The sequence below is a fragment of the Camelina sativa genome, chromosome 8, assembly GCF_000633955.1.
Source record: "Camelina sativa cultivar DH55 chromosome 8, Cs, whole genome shotgun sequence".
NCBI lineage: Eukaryota > Viridiplantae > Streptophyta > Magnoliopsida > Brassicales > Brassicaceae > Camelina > Camelina sativa.
In genome coordinates this window covers 1,320,273-1,336,753 of record NC_025692.1, presented here as the reverse complement: position 1 = coordinate 1,336,753, position 16,481 = coordinate 1,320,273, and the positions used below count along the sequence as shown (strand labels likewise).

The window sequence follows — 16,481 nt, the reverse complement described above, 5'->3', positions numbered from 1 at the left end:
CCATAGATTTTTAGCAACAATATCTAGAAGAATACAAGGCAGATGAACTTACTATTAACAGTAGAAGTTTTAATCTCAAATGACATTACACACGTGACGTTACTAAAGTAGACTCTACTGTGAGCACCACCTAGCTCAAAGTCAAAGGTTTGCTACTTCGCTCGCGTCCAAAAGCATCCAAGCATAAACCGATAAATTAAACCGGCCAATTTGGGATCCGGTCCATTGAATAAGAAAAAAATGGGAGGGGGAAGGGGATATAACTATATAAGGCGCGTAGGGCCAACGCATGTCGGGGGGAAGTGAGACAGCACGCCACCTCCGCCGATTAGGCAGAGAAGCATTAGTCTTTGTCTCTCTCTTTCTAACTCTCAACAAGTCTCGACGCCTCCATTATTGTTATTGCGAACATTTTCTTCTCTCAAGCCCCGTGCCTTCTGCTCCTTTTCTTTTGCTTTGTCATAAATCTACTGGTCTGCTACATTGCTTTTATTTTTTGTTTTCTAGTTTTATTTCTTTTTGAGAATGTTTAACACTTTTTTTTTTGTACTTCCCTAAAATCGTCGTCGTTTTCTTTGGAAATGTTATCGCTCCCCCACCTTAATCTCCCATTTAAAATTTAATTCCAAATCTTGTTTAACATTGAGCAAACAACTAAGATCGAGAAAGAAGTCCATGGATTTCAAACACTTGGATATTAATTCTTTAATATAGTTGGGGGTAGATTCATGTTGAAACCCGGAAGAATATTTAATATAGGTCACTTAAAAACGTTTATAGTGGCCATGAGAACACCCACAATGATTTAGAATGGTGGGTTTTACATATATATTTAGCACAAAGATCTCCAAACAAAAGTTTATCAAAAAAAGACCTCAAAACAAAAGCAATGATTCGACGGCCGCAAAGCGTGGGGATGACCCGACGAACATTTTTTTGAAAGGTTTCTTTCACGTGCATTGCTCAAACTAATTATTCTCGGCAAAAGCTTTTAAGGGGATCTTCGAAGGGAGATCAGTTTAGGGTGTTCTTAGAATATAAATATTGTAAAAATAATGTAAGATCAGCAGTTAAAAACTTTTGTTAAGAAGTTAGTTATTGGGAGAACATATTTAAGATCTTAAGATTTAATAATATAATATTCTTACACATATTACAATTATCAAAATTTATATAATAATATTTTAATTGCAAACTTATAAAACTTTTACTAAAATTCAAAATATAATACCAAATTTTTATGAAACAACAAAAACATTAAAGATAAAAAAAAACATATTAATTAATTAAAGCACATAAACATTTTATTTAACTAATATATAGTTTAATGTCCAAATTTATTCTATATATTCTCAATCATATCTTCTTTTAATTTGTAAAAAATTATTTGCAAAAAATCCATTCACAGCTTGCCATGTCAGCTTAGAACTGAGCCAAGATCAGTTCTACATCAAGAACTAAAAAAAGTGTTCTAAACCACTATTCATTATTTTCTATTTTTTTGGGCTAAGAACACTTCTCATGTTCTCCCTATAAAAGCTCCTTTCTTTCTTAATTGCAATTAAGCCTACCTACATAAAAAAATACGGATATAAAAACTTTCTTAGTTTTTTTTTTTTTTTTTTTTTGAAACTTAACAAGATTTAATCTGAATGATTTTGGGTAAAACTGAATTATACTACTAATAATAGAATTCAGATTTCCTCATGATTAGAAAACAAGTTTTTGACTATGTTGCTAGTTACTTAGCTTCTCTTAGGCCATCTCCAAAAACTAGAAAACAGAAAAGCTACAATCATTCAAGGTCTAACTCCATTTTAAATTTAATCATTTTAAGAAGACATAATCATCTTGCAACTCTTTTAGATGCAGAAGTAATCTATCTTAGACAAAATACAATGAGAATGATCCGTACAAATGATAGCATGGGAAGTAATTCACAGGCGAGACTTGTTATGTTCAATTTAAGTATCAATGTTAACGTTGCTGGATTCCTATTTTTTTGTTTAGCAAACAACGTTACTGGATTCTATACATTTTATATTTGCTATTACATCATTTTCATGTCTCTTGAATGATCACATCTCAACCGTTTATGTCCTTTTTAGCTTACATGGTCTTGATTTGATTGCGTGAACAAAGCTGAATGCATATAAAAATGTGGTTCCCATCCAGAAGCTATCAAGCATGTATAGTGTTGAGTAGAGAAACGATAGCTCAATCAGATAAATTTGTGTTACAATGTCTTGAATTTGGTTACTACTACTAAACCAAATAAACTTCGAAGGCTCGACCCAGGCAAGCTCTCATGCAGTACCATTCTTTTTCAAACTATCGTTGAAAAGTGGAAAAAGGTTTTTGTTATGTAGCTTATGTATACTCTTTATGAAAATTGAATTGAGATATCATGGAAGCAATCTTTGGCGGTTCTGCAAGAGCATCTCCAATGCATTTCTGTTTTTTTTTCTTTATAAATAGAGAAAAATATAGTAATTTATTTTAGAGTCAAATTTGCTCCAACCCATCTCTATTTTCATTTCTAAAATAGAGATAGCTATATTTTCCTCTATTTATAGAGAAAAAAATAGAATTCCTCTATATATAGAGGAAAAAATAGTAATCTTTATTTTAAAGATAAAAATAGAGATGAATTGAAGCAAAAATGTCTCTATTATAGAATTTCTCTATTATAGAGAAAAATAGGAAAACCATTAGAGATCTAAATTAAGAAAGTCCAAGATTTATCTCAACGTGTGTGATAGTAAAATCAAACAACAAAGTTTCCTTCGTATATGTTAAATTTAATCAAAACATTTATTGTAATATCTGTAAATCACATTTTGGATTTTTCGTTGGTCTTTTTGTTTGGTCTGCAAAGCATGTCACATTTATGTGGACCATTTAAAATAGTATTATTATTTTTTTCTTTTCTTCTTCTTAGTTGTAAATTGTAATGTATGGACGGTAAGCAATCCAACAGTGTCGGAAGGACTAATACAAAAATGCTGTATATATGGTTCAGTTTATTCTTTTCTTCTCGGTTTTGTCGGTAAGATAAGAGCGAAATGTGTGTGGTGTAAGATACGATGACAATAGTAGTATTTAGTCATGGACCACGAAATCTGAATTTCTTATTTCATAATCATATATGTCGAGTTTTATATACAAACATAAAACAGAATCCTAGTTTCAATGCAGTTTAACTTAGTAGAAACGCGTAATGTACCGAACATGGACTTAAGAGACGTAACCGGTGAAGCCGGTTCTGGAGGAAACAAAAGCCGGGATCGTCTCTTATGCGGCAAGTGGAGCCACGCGCACGAGCGCTGGTGATGAACTTCGTCATCCTAATAAAAAAAGAAAAGATTGATAGAAAATAAATACTATAAAAAACTTCTTTTATTTAAAATTAAAGAGCTAAAATACAAAAGCAAAGGAAGAAGGTATCATGTGCCATTTCTTTGAGTTATTATTATTAAAAACATAAATAATAATAAATAAACCCAAAAAAACCAAAAAAAAAAAAAAGTTTCACTTGGCTCTCTATCTTTCTGCAGTTGTGTCTACTATGATATGATTATTAGAGAGAGACAGGAACAAGACGAAACAATCTAGAACAAGAAAAAAGGAAAACCAAAACATACATACACCACTGACCACTGTTGTTTTTTTTTTAAAGGAGAGAGAGGTAAGAAAGATCCAAAAGTAAACCCAACATTAGAAGCAACAAAATTCAGACCGCAACAAGCACAGTTTCTTTTTAGAGAGAGAAAAAAAAAAACAAGAGTCGCAGTCTTCTTTTTTCATCTCTGTGAGCCTCAGACAAAGAAAGATAGTGACAGTAGATTTCGAAGAATCTATTTTGGATTTGTTTTTGGTTTTATAGCAAAAAGGATCCCATCTTCATCTTTCTCTATCTATCTCATATTTGTGTAGATGTATATGAGTTGTGTACATTAACTGGAGCTGGTTGCTGTGGATTTTTTTTTTGTTTTATATAATTAATTTGTAGGATTAGGGTTTTGGTTTTAATCAGCTGTGGCTACAACGAGGAGGCATAATCTACCAACGTCAGATTCCGGTGCCTTCACCGACTGGGCGGCGGCGACCACGACTACATCTTCCCTTGCCACTGAGGATCTATCTCTTGGTTTCAATGCTGGTCCCGCCGTAGTCCACGGCGGTTTAGGCTCAGCTTCCGCCGCCGCCGACGTTCCTTCATGGCATCCCGGATCTTCTGTCCGTTATGGCTTACAGTCGTCGTCGGCGGCGACGGATATGGGTATGGTCGGTCTGAGAGATGTTTTCCTTGTTGCTCCGGCGTACCACCACCATCAAAACGCCGGAGTTATATCTGGACCCGAAGCGGCGGCGCTTGGCGTCGGAGTGGTTCCTCTCCTTACGGCGGGTCCGCCTCAGCAAAACGTGGAAGACACCGACATTAACTTCCTCGGAAACAACCGGAGATGGCAGAACAACAACAACAACCACGAAACGCAGTATCTTCAGTTCAAGAGTACTAACCAGACTGCGGTAGGAACGAGCTCGAACAACAACTCCGGTTCCGGCTCCGGCGCATCGGGAACCGCCACGTGTCAAGACTGTGGAAACCAAGCGAAGAAAGAGTGTAAGCAGAGGCGGTGCAGGACGTGCTGCAAGAGCCGTGGCTTTGATTGTTCTACTCACGTGAAGAGCACGTGGGTCTCTGCGGCTAGGCGGAGAGAGAGGCAAGTCATGCCTTCCGGCCCTAATCCAACGGCTGGATCGTCTCTCTCTACATCCTCCGGGACGAAGAAGCCGAGGATCGTAGGGTCTCAACAACAGCAACAACAACAACAACAAGCCACTTCTCATACTTCAACTTCTAACACGCCTCCTCAAAGTTTCGAGACCAGTTCCAGCCGACAAGGTAGTATTGCATTCTCATCATTAGTATATAAACCTACATTATTTTATGTATGTATATACATGCATATAACACTCATAGCCATTCTTGACGATTAATGATACGGTGTATGTGGTTTTGTAATTTGAGTGACACTAACCATGATAAAACATAATATCTGATATGGTTTTGGTTTGAGAATTTTATCAATATTTTTCAGAAAGTTTGAAGCTATGATCAATCCTTTTTTCCGCTTTAGGTTTGGTTTTGGCTATGGAAATATAAGATCGTTTTAACCATTTCAAATTTTAGTCAGGTTTAGATTCCGTTATATTGGTTAAGCTCAGAGCATATTTATTGGTATTGAACACCCGTTATGTAGATTGATTGATATGGTAATAATGATGCATAATTATGTTTTATGTATGCAAGACGGAGGAGGGTCAAGGGAAGCATGGCCTGGGCAGATTAGAGCCCCGGCAGTGTTCAAGTGTGTGAGAGTAACGGCAGTGGAGGATGGTGATGACGAGTATGCTTATCAAGCGATAGTGAAAATCGGTGGCCATGTCTGTAAAGGATTCTTGTATGATCAAGGGCTTGAACCCAAAGAAGGTTTTCCTAATATGTCGGATTTGCATTTAGGTGGTGCAGCCAATAACCATAACGGAGTGTCAGCCTCGGCGCCTATTCTTGAACAGCCAAATGTCTACGGTGGTGGTGGCGGTTCAGGCGGTGGGTTTTACGGTTAAACCAAATTCAAAGACGTTTTACTATTTGACAGATAAAGATGTTATCTTCTTTGATATTTTTTTTTTACAATGGGGTTGGATACAAAAGAATATTTCACTGACTCTATTGTATGAATTTTCCATGTGGACGAACTGCTTCAAATGATGCAACAAACGTTATCGATAATTTTTTAATTGGTGGTGAAACGTTATTTTGAAAAAAAAATTGATTTCGGATAATAGAAGAATTCCATTTCAATTTCACGTTTTTTAAGAAATCCACCGAAAGTCGAAAATATGCGGTAACTCTTGTTTGAAACCATAATTTTTCTTGTTAAAACTTAGTTTGGTAATATATCCCCTAAATATATTAATAAAAAATGTTGATGTGTGGTTGCTAGAAAATTCGAAACACTAATGAATTTATTGCCTTCATTTTTATGGATATTTACACATAATTGTTATTCAAAGATAAAAGAATATTCTTTTTCAATTAATTAAAAAAAATCAAACATTTCAATTTTAAAATATATTTTAATCATTTTTAACATATTTAATTATTATAACATTATTAGATCTAAAACATTTTCAAAACCCGAATTTATTCACCTATTAAAAACTGATTACTATTCACATATTTAAATTTTCCAAAATAAAATTATCACAATAATCATTATTATAGGCAATTAACTTATTTAATACTATTGGTATAATATTTTATGGGTGAAATATATTTTTACATAAAAAAGATTTAAACAAAATAATTTTTTTTTGCATAAATTGAAGAAAGAGCAGATTATATATTTAGTTCATATATAGTAGTTTGATCTAAACATATTCTCACGGGTTATACATTTGGTTTTCACACAAACAAATTTTAAATCCTCAAAAATAACTTTACTCATAACATTAATTTTATCTGCATATATTTATCATGCATATAATAAGGATTATTAGCTAGTATATATATATATATATATATATATATTTTAATAACTATAGTAATGGCAATCTATATAATGTTTCTAACATTACTACAGTTTATTTAAACGAATTGGTATTTATTATAATGATTTTTTGTTGTCCTAGCAAACCATTGATCCTAGAACGAATCCAATTTGCATTTGCTCATGCACTTATCTTACTAATTCGTATGGCTTTACGTGTTAAAAATATACTAAATACAAAATGTTTTTAGCTAAATCTACGACTTTAATATTGTTTCTTGCTGTCTTACATCATATCATTATTTCGTAAAACCTTAATTAAGTTGAAATGTTTCGCTTTTCCATCAACTTATTTCACCCCAAATATGATATACTTGTTATATTATATGAATATTTCTAGTTATGGAGTATGAATATTTCCAGTTATGTCGGCCGATTTTGTGTTCATTTGTCAGCCCGTATTATTGGATCAGTTATAGCTTTTGAAATTAAAAAATTAAGTGATATATTCTCATCAATTCATGAATTTATTTATCATCCATTCAATTTTTTGGGGTTTGATTAAAAGCTGTTTTTTTGCTATAAACTGACTCACTGAGCCTACTTGTGCACCTTTTTAGTGTTACTATTCTCACTGACTTAGATTAAATTACGCTGAGGAGACTCTGTAATCTTGTGGCTTCCACCCTACCTAGGCACGTTGGTGTTCTCTGTATGCTGTATAGGTGTTCGTCTGTTCGATCCCTATTTATCCTTTATGAGATTATTGCTTGGACCATATATTTGCATTTTGAATTTATTTTGACGTTCGCATAGTTTCTATTTTGAGGTGTCAACTTTTATATTTATACAGTTAGGTCTCACGTTAAATCCTTTTTAGCCTACATACTACAGTTCAAATGTTAATATGATTATCGATTATGTCTAAACATGGATTTCGCCACTAAACTGTTAATAACATAACATATTTATTCTTGTTTGGACAATACATAAGTGATAAGTATTCTCGTGTATAATATCTAGTGATGTTAAAATGGGCCGGATGCCCGCGGGCCTAAACGGGTCAGTATTTAAAATTTAAGTCTTTGGTCCGTTTAATAACACACCAAAAAATAAAAAACTTAAACAGGTTCACCCTTTTAGATCCGCGGGCGTAACGAGTATGTCCGAAATTAAACGGGTAACCGTTTATTTCTTAACTTTAAACCTAAAAAATAAAACATCGACATCTCACTTCGTCTCTCTCTTTCGATTCCATCTCCAGTTCTCCACGAAGCTAAAGCTCGAATCACCAAACAAAGGTAAGCTCGAATTCAATGGATACTTTGTTAAAATCACCAAACAAACTCGAATTTTTCGTCCCTCAGTTTCATGGGTTTGAAAGATTAAGGAGTAACAATCCAAACCCTTCAAGGGTTAAGCTTGGTTTGAAGAAAAGGGCTATCAAAATTGGCTTTGGTGGTGTTGTTTCCTCGACTGCGAGTAGTACTAGTGCTTAGTTTTAGATGAACCTCTTCTTATACTTAGTTAGTGTTACCATATCTTTGTGATTTTGGATTCAGTTTTGAGTAATTAATAGTTGTTTAGTGATTTTTATTTTGTGTTAATTTTGCTGTTTGATTTGTACATGAGCAAACAATGTTGAAAAGAGTAGCACAAAGAGTTTAGACCTCTTGGAAATGAGCTGTGTTCAGAAGGAGCGCTGTTGAAAAGTTCTTGGACTCTGAGAGTGACAAATTTGATTATGAATGGTACTTCTTTGAGTGCTCGAATGTGAATTCTCTTAATATGTTGAAGTGTTAAGTTGTTTGATGAGGAGATTCTGAACATTAGCTTGCTTCTAATCTATAATATAACGAGAGTTGGGTACTTGTCTTGTCTTTTAATCTTTCGTTTCTGGGTTTTTGTTTTATTTATGAACGGTTTAGGGAACAATACAATCATCTCTAGCTACAGAGTTTCGAATCCATTGCAGCAGAACCAATTAATTACTCACAAGGTATGTTTGTTACTTACTTAGATCATTTTGGGGTGTGTGTAGATACACTCATGTCTCGATTTGTGTTTGTTTGCTGATTTGGATTATGTTTAATGGCACAGGTGGGTACCGGACTCTAATTTGGATTACTTACAAAGCTCAGTTCTATTTGTAAACCGGTAAGTATCTTATGTATGTTTGCCTCATGTTTTGTGACTTGTTCTATTTTGACAGTTTGTAGTTTGAGTTTATTGTTTTGCTTGGCGGTTTGAACCATGAGTTTTGGCTTTGTTTAGTAGGGTTTTTATTAAGTTGAGATGAACTTGATGACTTTTGAGCTAGTAGTTCTCTGTTCTATGTTCTCGATTTATTGTCTCAATTCTTTCTTCACTGTTTAATGACTCATAAACACTTACAAATCTGTATTATAGGTCCTCTATCTCAAATACAACTCTCATCTCTCGACAGTGAGACAAATGTTTTTAAACTGATTCAAGCTCACGAGGTGTGCTTAATGGAGAATAANAAAAAGACAAGTATAGGAAACAAAAAGCTGAGTGTCAACCAATTTGTAAACAAAAAGCTGCAGCCGATATGTATAGGAAGTATGAGATTGAAAAGGTCAAGTTGAAAGAAGTACTTGCAAACCAATGTGGGCGTGTCTGTTTCACTTCAGATTTATGGACAGCAAAAAGTACAGTTATGAGTTATATTTGTTTGACTGCGCACTACATTGATGAAAACTGGCACAGGATTCTAGAATGTATGAAATAATGGGGATTGGAGAAAAATGTATTTTCTATTACCTTAGATAATGCAACNAAATATATGGATATGAATGAAGAAGATTGTGCTATAGATGTAGAAATTGATAGGAATGAGGAGGAAGAGACATAAATGCAAGGAACATATCAAAGTGAAACTCAATCAACAACTCAAGCAACTCAAGCAACTCAAAATGCTCCACGGAAAAGAAAGTTAACTTCAAAGGTGTGGAAAGATATTGTGTCAGTTGGGGTTGAAGATGATGGCAAAGAAAGAGGCAAATGAATCCACTGTGGAACCAAGTTGGTGATCAATACTAAAACACATGGGACTAAGAGCTTGATTCGTCATTTGGAGAAGTGTCCAAAGAAACCAAAGAATGAAGATAGGCCTCCATATGATCATCAGATTAACCGTGAGATGACAAGTGAGATCATAATTTACAAAAAGACAAGTATAGGAAACAAAAAGCTGAGTGTCAACCAATTTGTAAACAAAAAGCTGCAGCCGATATGTATAGGAAGTATGAGATTGAAAAGGTCAAGTTGAAAGAAGTACTTGCAAACCAATGTGGGCGTGTCTGTTTCACTTCAGATTTATGGACAGCAAAAAGTACAGTTATGAGTTATATTTGTTTGACTGCGCACTACATTGATGAAAACTGGCACAGGATTCTAGAATGTATGAAATAATGGGGATTGGAGAAAAATGTATTTTCTATTACCTTAGATAATGCAACAAACAACAATAGTATGCTGAACATTCTCAAGGGTCAACTTCAAATGATTAGTGGTAGTGGTTTATTATGTGATGGGAAAATTATGCATGTTAGATGTTGTGCCCATATTCTAAATTTGATAGTGAAGAAAGGTTTAGATCTAGCAAAAGATGTTCTGCACAACATCAGAGAGAGTGTGATATATGTTAAAGCATCTTCAAAGAGGAGAGACGCTTTTGCTGCATGTGTTGAGAGAGTAAAGATTAAGAGTGGAGCAGGGTTATCACAGGATGTTCCTACCAGATGGAACTCCACATATGAGATGCTTGTAAGAGCTTTGAAGTTTTGGAAGCATTTGTCAGCTTGAAGTGGTTTGACAGCAACTACAAGACTTTGCCTTCTGATGATGAATGGAATCATGGAGAGAAAATCTGTGAGTAGTTGAAGCCGTTTAGTGATATCACGACACACTTTTCAGGTTCTAAGTATCCTACTTCTAATGTATATTTTACACAAGTGTTGAGAATTGAACTGTTGCTGAGGAAATTTGCATCTTGTGATGATGAAGATGTGGCAAAACTGGCTCAGGATATGCAGATTATGTTTACCAAATTTTGGGAGGAATATAGTCTTATTTTGGCAATGGGAGCTGTTTTAGACCCAAGAATGAAACTGCAAATGCTTGAAGTAGCTTATGAAAGAGTTGATCCAACTACTTCTGCATCGAAAATCAAAAAGCTTAAAGACAATTTGGAAATGCTCTATGAAGATTATAAGGCTAAGTCTAGGACTTGTTTTTCAAGTGTTTATGTAACTCCAAATCCGCATGATTGGGTCAATGAATCTCCACTTGATGACGATTATGACAATGTAAGAATGTTGCTTATGTTGTTTATGTTGCTTGTGTTGCTTATGTTGCTTTTGTTGTTTATGTTGCTTGTGTTACTTCTTTTCTGTAGGATCTTTTTGAGCTTGAAAAAAGCATTGGAGTTGGAGTAGGCAAGACAAAGACACATCTGGATATCTATTTAGAAGAGCCAAGATTGGAGAGAAAGTCTTTTCCAAAATTGGATGTTTTGTCCTTTTGGAAGGACAACCAGCATCGACTTGGAAAATTAGCCTCTTTGGCTTGTTGAATACTAAGTATTCCCATCACCACAGTAGCCTCTGAATCAGCCTTTAGTATTGGATCTTGGGTCATAACTCCTTATAGAAACCGTTTGCTTCCAAAGAACGTTCAAGCTTTGGTCTGTACTCGTAATTGGTTACGTGGTTTTGCAGATTATGAAGGTAACTAAACTCTTAACTTTTACGTAAAATTATTTTCCTTAATAAGTGAACTTTAACTTTTACATAAAACTATTTTCCATAAAACTCTTAACTTTAACAGGTAACATAGAGAACAACTATGACATTGGCACAAGAGCATGTACTTCAGAAGAATGTTCAAGATCAGGAGATTCTATCATGCATTGAATATGTTGCTTCTGTTGTTTATGGTTCTCTGTTGCCTTATGATCAAGAGATTTATCTATGTAGTAGTACTTTTACTGTTTTTGGATTTTGAAATTGGAAATTATGAGATTATCATGTTAAGTTTGTTTAGTAAACTTATGTTATTCTAAAATATTTTGATTATTTCTAATCTTTATTTTAGTTTTATTCATATATCATTAATGTTAAATATACAAGTTATACAATCTCTAGTAAAAAAACAATCTTAAGTAAAAAATCAAAAAAAATTCATCTAAACGGATCTAAACAGGTCAGATAATTGGGCAGAGTCTAAACGGGTACAGGATCTAAATGGGTAAGATATAAACAGACAGGGTATAAACAGTCCAAAATGAGCAAGACTTAAATAGGCAGGGTCTAAATGGGTAAGATAGTCCCATTTTAACATCACTAATAATATCACATAAAACTGCAATGTAAAAGACTTATAGAGCATCAAAAGTATTAGGTGAAACCTTTAAATTATAGCATTAGCGAACTTCATTCAAATATATTTCCAAACTTGAATGTGAATAATTTTTTTTTTGTGAATAGTTAACCAAACTAATTGAACCCTCGTATGTCAACCAATTGCTTTATGAATTAGGAATAAAGCCAAAAATAAAAATAAAAAATCAATATATTCCTTCAAACACTCCACCATAAAGAAAAAAATAATAATAAATTCGACTGTGTCTTAGGCTTTATAGGGTTTAGGCTTTTTAAACTTTCGAACGATAATATTCGTCCCCCGTCGCAGAAAAAATGATATCTCGGGCAGATCTTTTTATTTATATATATGTCTTTTGATTACATTTGTATAATATTGATGAGCATGTTTGTCAACCAGTTGAAGATGAATTTTATAAGAACGAATCAAATATATCTGTACTCGAAGACATTTATATGGTTTCTCGTTGGTGGCTATTATGGTGAACAACATCACGAATTGGGAATCCATACAAGTCTAGTGACCAGGTAAATAAGTATTGCAGAAGATGTATAGTTTTTCTAGAACAAGACCATGTGGTTCATTCAAGTTTATCATAATCCATATAATTTGTTACCGAATATTTTCACAATACTTTTGAAAAAGCATATCTACACGACTCGTATGATTCATTCATTTATTGTAATACAGTAATACTTATATTTTACAAGTCGTTTGCCATCCAGTGCTATCATTAGACGAAAACATTGTATAATCGTAACAGAGTTAACATAGTATAATCATAACACAAGACATATACAGTACGTCAGTACTGTATACCAGTTATATTAAAACAATCAAATTGATTATTTTCTTCCATCTCGAGTTATATTTTCCCAAGTCTGAAGCCCTCACATTAAAATCAGTGGCGGAGGCAACGTACAAAGAGGGGTGTCACTAGACACCCATGACATTTATATACTTTGTTAATTATAGGGTAAATTTCCTAAATAATTACATGTTTTGGTTTAAAATATTCATAATGACACCCATGTTATATTTTCTTGGTAATGAAACACCAATGTTATATGATCTATTCTTCTCTTTGACACAATGCATATTTATTTTGCCACTTAACCATAATGATCTTTCCATTTTTGTTGACTAAAAATTTCTATAATATCTCCTTATTGTAAAAAAAAATCTGAAATATGCATTTATATATCATTTGTTTCTTCTTTTTTTACACACTTCTTGATTTAATTAATATTCATATATATATATATGACACCTGTAAGCAAAGTTGCTGGCTCCGCCAGTGATTAAAATTAATTTTATTTTGGTTGAGTTAAAATAATACGTAACAAACAAAAGATGAGTGGGGAATATGTTGACGAAAAAATCAATTTAAATAAAATTATCAATCACATCTAACATAAAGAGACTTGACATACACAGCGTCAGTCTGCATCAGAACGAGTCTATGCCGAAAGGTTTACAAAATGATGTTTTGCCAACTGTGAAAACGTTTAGAAATGATTTTTTTTAATAGTTTTTATGTCCAATAAGCTATGAAACTATTTGATGAAAGTGAAAGGGCATGTGCAAAAACAACAACGTGAACGTGAAGGCCAAAAAAATGTACAAGTTAAGGTGCATGGATTTGGTAAAGAGAGAGATACATTCCCCTTCAGACTAAACCAAAATTAGTGATTATAACTTTTACTTTATTTAATTAAATATTACTAGTATTTTAACCGAAGCGATGGTGCACTGCACATAGGTTAAAAACAAAAGAAGGAATGGGGCACCGAAAGAGATTATCAGTAGTTTATCACTTTATATCTTATTCTTCCATCCCATGGATGGATCTATGGATCCGTTCTTGATCCAACTACTAGTCTAGCCAACAAACCAACAGTTCACCAAACTAGAGAACGTCATTACTTAACATCGATACCAAAAAGAAAAAGATATCGTGTGCAGTCCTCTACCAACTTATACTATGTACTGTGGGTTATACATGAAAAAAGTTTATTCTTTTCTTTATAACCCAAAAGTACCAATTATCTTTCCATTACCGAGAATGCATAACGTAATTATCCATCTCCACCATTGGCTGTAGAATTTTCAATAACCGCATGCACAAATAAGTTACAATCTTGTCTAACTATTGCATCCTCGCAAATGTTTGTTTATTGACTTTCAAGAGAGAACGATCAACGATGGTTAAAGATGTCTTCTTTGATTATGTAGGACCCTTTGTGTACGTTTTGAAAGCTTGTTGGCTCACCAATAGCTTGGACCAGCGTAGGCGATGTCTTGTGAATGATATAGTTTTGAGCTTGTTCTTTTTGATATTTCTATACATGACAATTTAGTTCTGTGAAACTAATATCGCTTGCTTGAGAATTTATTATTTTTAACAATTTAATCAGAATCACCTTCTCATTTGTTTATCTACAGTTCATATTATTCCTGCATTCTGAATATGAAAAGTTTCAAAATTATGATATATACAAATTCAACTGAAACTATGAAAGAACTAAAATGATACGATTCATCATCGTACTAGTTAAAAAAGAAGAAACAAGCTGATGACGTGGAACAGAGCAAAGAGTGAAGGAAAGACTCCGAAAGAAAGAGAGGCTTTGCCGTTGCATAATGAGTTTAAAAGAGCCTTGGAAGCTCATCTTCTTCATTATGTTGAATATTGTGAATGATTAAATGTGCTTGTGTTTGGAGAGGTGAGCTAATGATGTGCTAGTCTCTCTCTTATGGTGTGTTGGGAGCTGAGCTAGTGATGTGCTAGCCTCTCTCTGTTCTTATCAGTTAGTTTTAATTGTGTGTTCGTGTAATCTGAGCTTACGGTATCGTAAATCTAACATAAAAGTACAATTTCGTTATTTTAGTTCAGGTTCGGTTACACATAACGCATGGCTTAGCCGCTGCAGCTGGCTACCACCGTCTTCCATACTTGATTGTACATTTGTGAATGCAAAACTGAAAACGAATTCAAATAAACCCAAACTGGTCCAGCCCAAAATTAATTGAACAAGTCTGTGGTTTGTGGGTATTGCAACCAAAATAAATCGAATTCATATGATACCAGTTCTAACAACTGCTAGTCAGTTTAGGTAAACAAACTCCAACAATACAACACCTCACCTGCATATCAGAGTGAGAGAGAGACAGAAAGAGAAAATTTTAGGATGCTTATGATGAAGATGTCTGAAAAAAGTCATGTCATACTGGTATTTTCAAGTTCCATTTGTGCAACAGTTGTGTTGATGGCATCTATAATCTCCATCTTCTGAGCACCAATGGCTTCATCCATAGGAGTCCGCTCATACCTACAAGATTCCAAGCTTCTAATGGTTCAGCTTAGTTCCTCCAATAGATAGACTGAGAAGAAAGATTCAAGAGACTAACCGATTCAAAAGGCTTAGACTAGCTCCTGACAAAATCAATTTCTTCACCACCTGTAAGTAGCTTTCCAGTTATAATGAAACCGGAGAAACAAAAACATTTTCAAGCACAGACATAAGTGATGGTTACCTCGATATGACCATTCAAGCATGCCCAATGTAGAGGGGCATTGTTCTCATCGTTAAGAGCATTAATATCCTGCTCACAAAAAACAAAGCCTCAATCTTTCTTAGTATTCATGTTTTATCGTTTCCAACACCAGAAATTACAATGTCGTCAAGGCATCAAAACTAGCAAAGGGGTTGTTGTTTACTTACCACTCCTTGACTGATAAGATACTCCACTATAGTCATATGTCCATTCGCTGCAGCCATATGCAGGGCTGTGAAGACAAAACAAAAGATCAAAAGAAACAATGTTACAAGTGTTAACCCATACATTTTAAAACTCGTAAATCGAGTATCTGAACATATAAAGATTTCATATCCGTAACCGTAAGTAACCAATATTTTCACCAATTCACAACATTCAAAGTATCTGAGCAGGAGTAGTGTGACATAACAAAGACGAAGAATTGAAGCTAAAATTAACTCGCAAAAATTGAAACTTTAGAAAGAACAAACCTGTTCGGCCTTGGGAATCACGAGAGGTAAGAGAGACACCATCAGCAGCTAAGCTTTTAAGATCATCAATATCAACGTATCTAGCAGCCTGTAATTCAAAAAAAAAATCAAATCTTTGAGCTGACCCAGTTAACTAACTAACAACAAGAACAACTCAAGAGGACGAAGACAGTAAAACCCCAAAAATGGAGGACATGAATCGATTACAGGAGAATACTAAGTCAAAAAAAGGAGGGATTTTAAGGGAGTAAGAGACGGAGGAGGCAGACCTCAAGCAAGTCTTCAATCTTCTCTGCAACAACGATCGTATCTGCTGCTCCCATCTTCCACCACCGGACGATACTACTGTAGTTTCAATCTGAGGGTTTCGGCGGCCGTGTACATAATTTTATTTTATTTTTCGGCTCTCCTATTTATTTTTGTATTTAAAAAAAAAACGTTTATATTTAAAATTGAATTAAATTTGATAAAAGTTATGTCTATA

The 16,481-nt window shown here is 34.1% G+C and overlaps 2 protein-coding genes across 2 annotated transcripts; one reads left to right on the top strand and one right to left on the bottom strand.

The window, feature by feature from the left end:
• Nucleotides 4,033-5,820, top strand: LOC104705506 (protein LATERAL ROOT PRIMORDIUM 1). Its single transcript, XM_010421520.2, has 2 exons — nt 4,033-4,909; nt 5,318-5,820. Exons 1-2 carry the CDS (start codon nt 4,279-4,281, stop codon nt 5,632-5,634), a joined length of 948 nt encoding a protein of 315 aa, XP_010419822.1. The 5' UTR covers nt 4,033-4,278; the 3' UTR covers nt 5,635-5,820.
• Nucleotides 14,966-16,415, bottom strand: LOC104769471 (ankyrin repeat-containing protein P16F5.05c). Its single transcript, XM_010421519.2, has 6 exons — nt 16,267-16,415; nt 15,998-16,085; nt 15,692-15,756; nt 15,504-15,572; nt 15,378-15,427; nt 14,966-15,298 (listed from the first exon to the last, which is right to left on the bottom strand). Exons 1-6 carry the CDS (start codon nt 16,318-16,320, stop codon nt 15,187-15,189), a joined length of 438 nt encoding a protein of 145 aa, XP_010419821.1. The 5' UTR covers nt 16,321-16,415; the 3' UTR covers nt 14,966-15,186.

Excerpts from the sequence above, each read along its gene's own strand:
- LOC104705506 (XM_010421520.2), top strand. The coding sequence starts at position 4,279 with ATGGGTATGGTCGGTCTGAGAGATGTTTTCCTTGTTGCTCCGGCGTAC. Across the intron at positions 4,910-5,317 it reads GACCAGTTCCAGCCGACAAG|ACGGAGGAGGGTCAAGGGAA; the intron begins GTAGTATTGCAT and ends TATGTATGCAAG.
- LOC104769471 (XM_010421519.2), bottom strand. The coding sequence starts at position 16,320 with ATGGGAGCAGCAGATACGATCGTTGTTGCAGAGAAGATTGAAGACTTG. Across the intron at positions 15,573-15,691 it reads ATCTTATCAGTCAAGGAGTG|GATATTAATGCTCTTAACGA; the intron begins GTAAGTAAACAA and ends TTTTGTGAGCAG. Across the intron at positions 15,299-15,377 it reads AGTCTAAGCCTTTTGAATCG|GTATGAGCGGACTCCTATGG; the intron begins GTTAGTCTCTTG and ends GGAATCTTGTAG.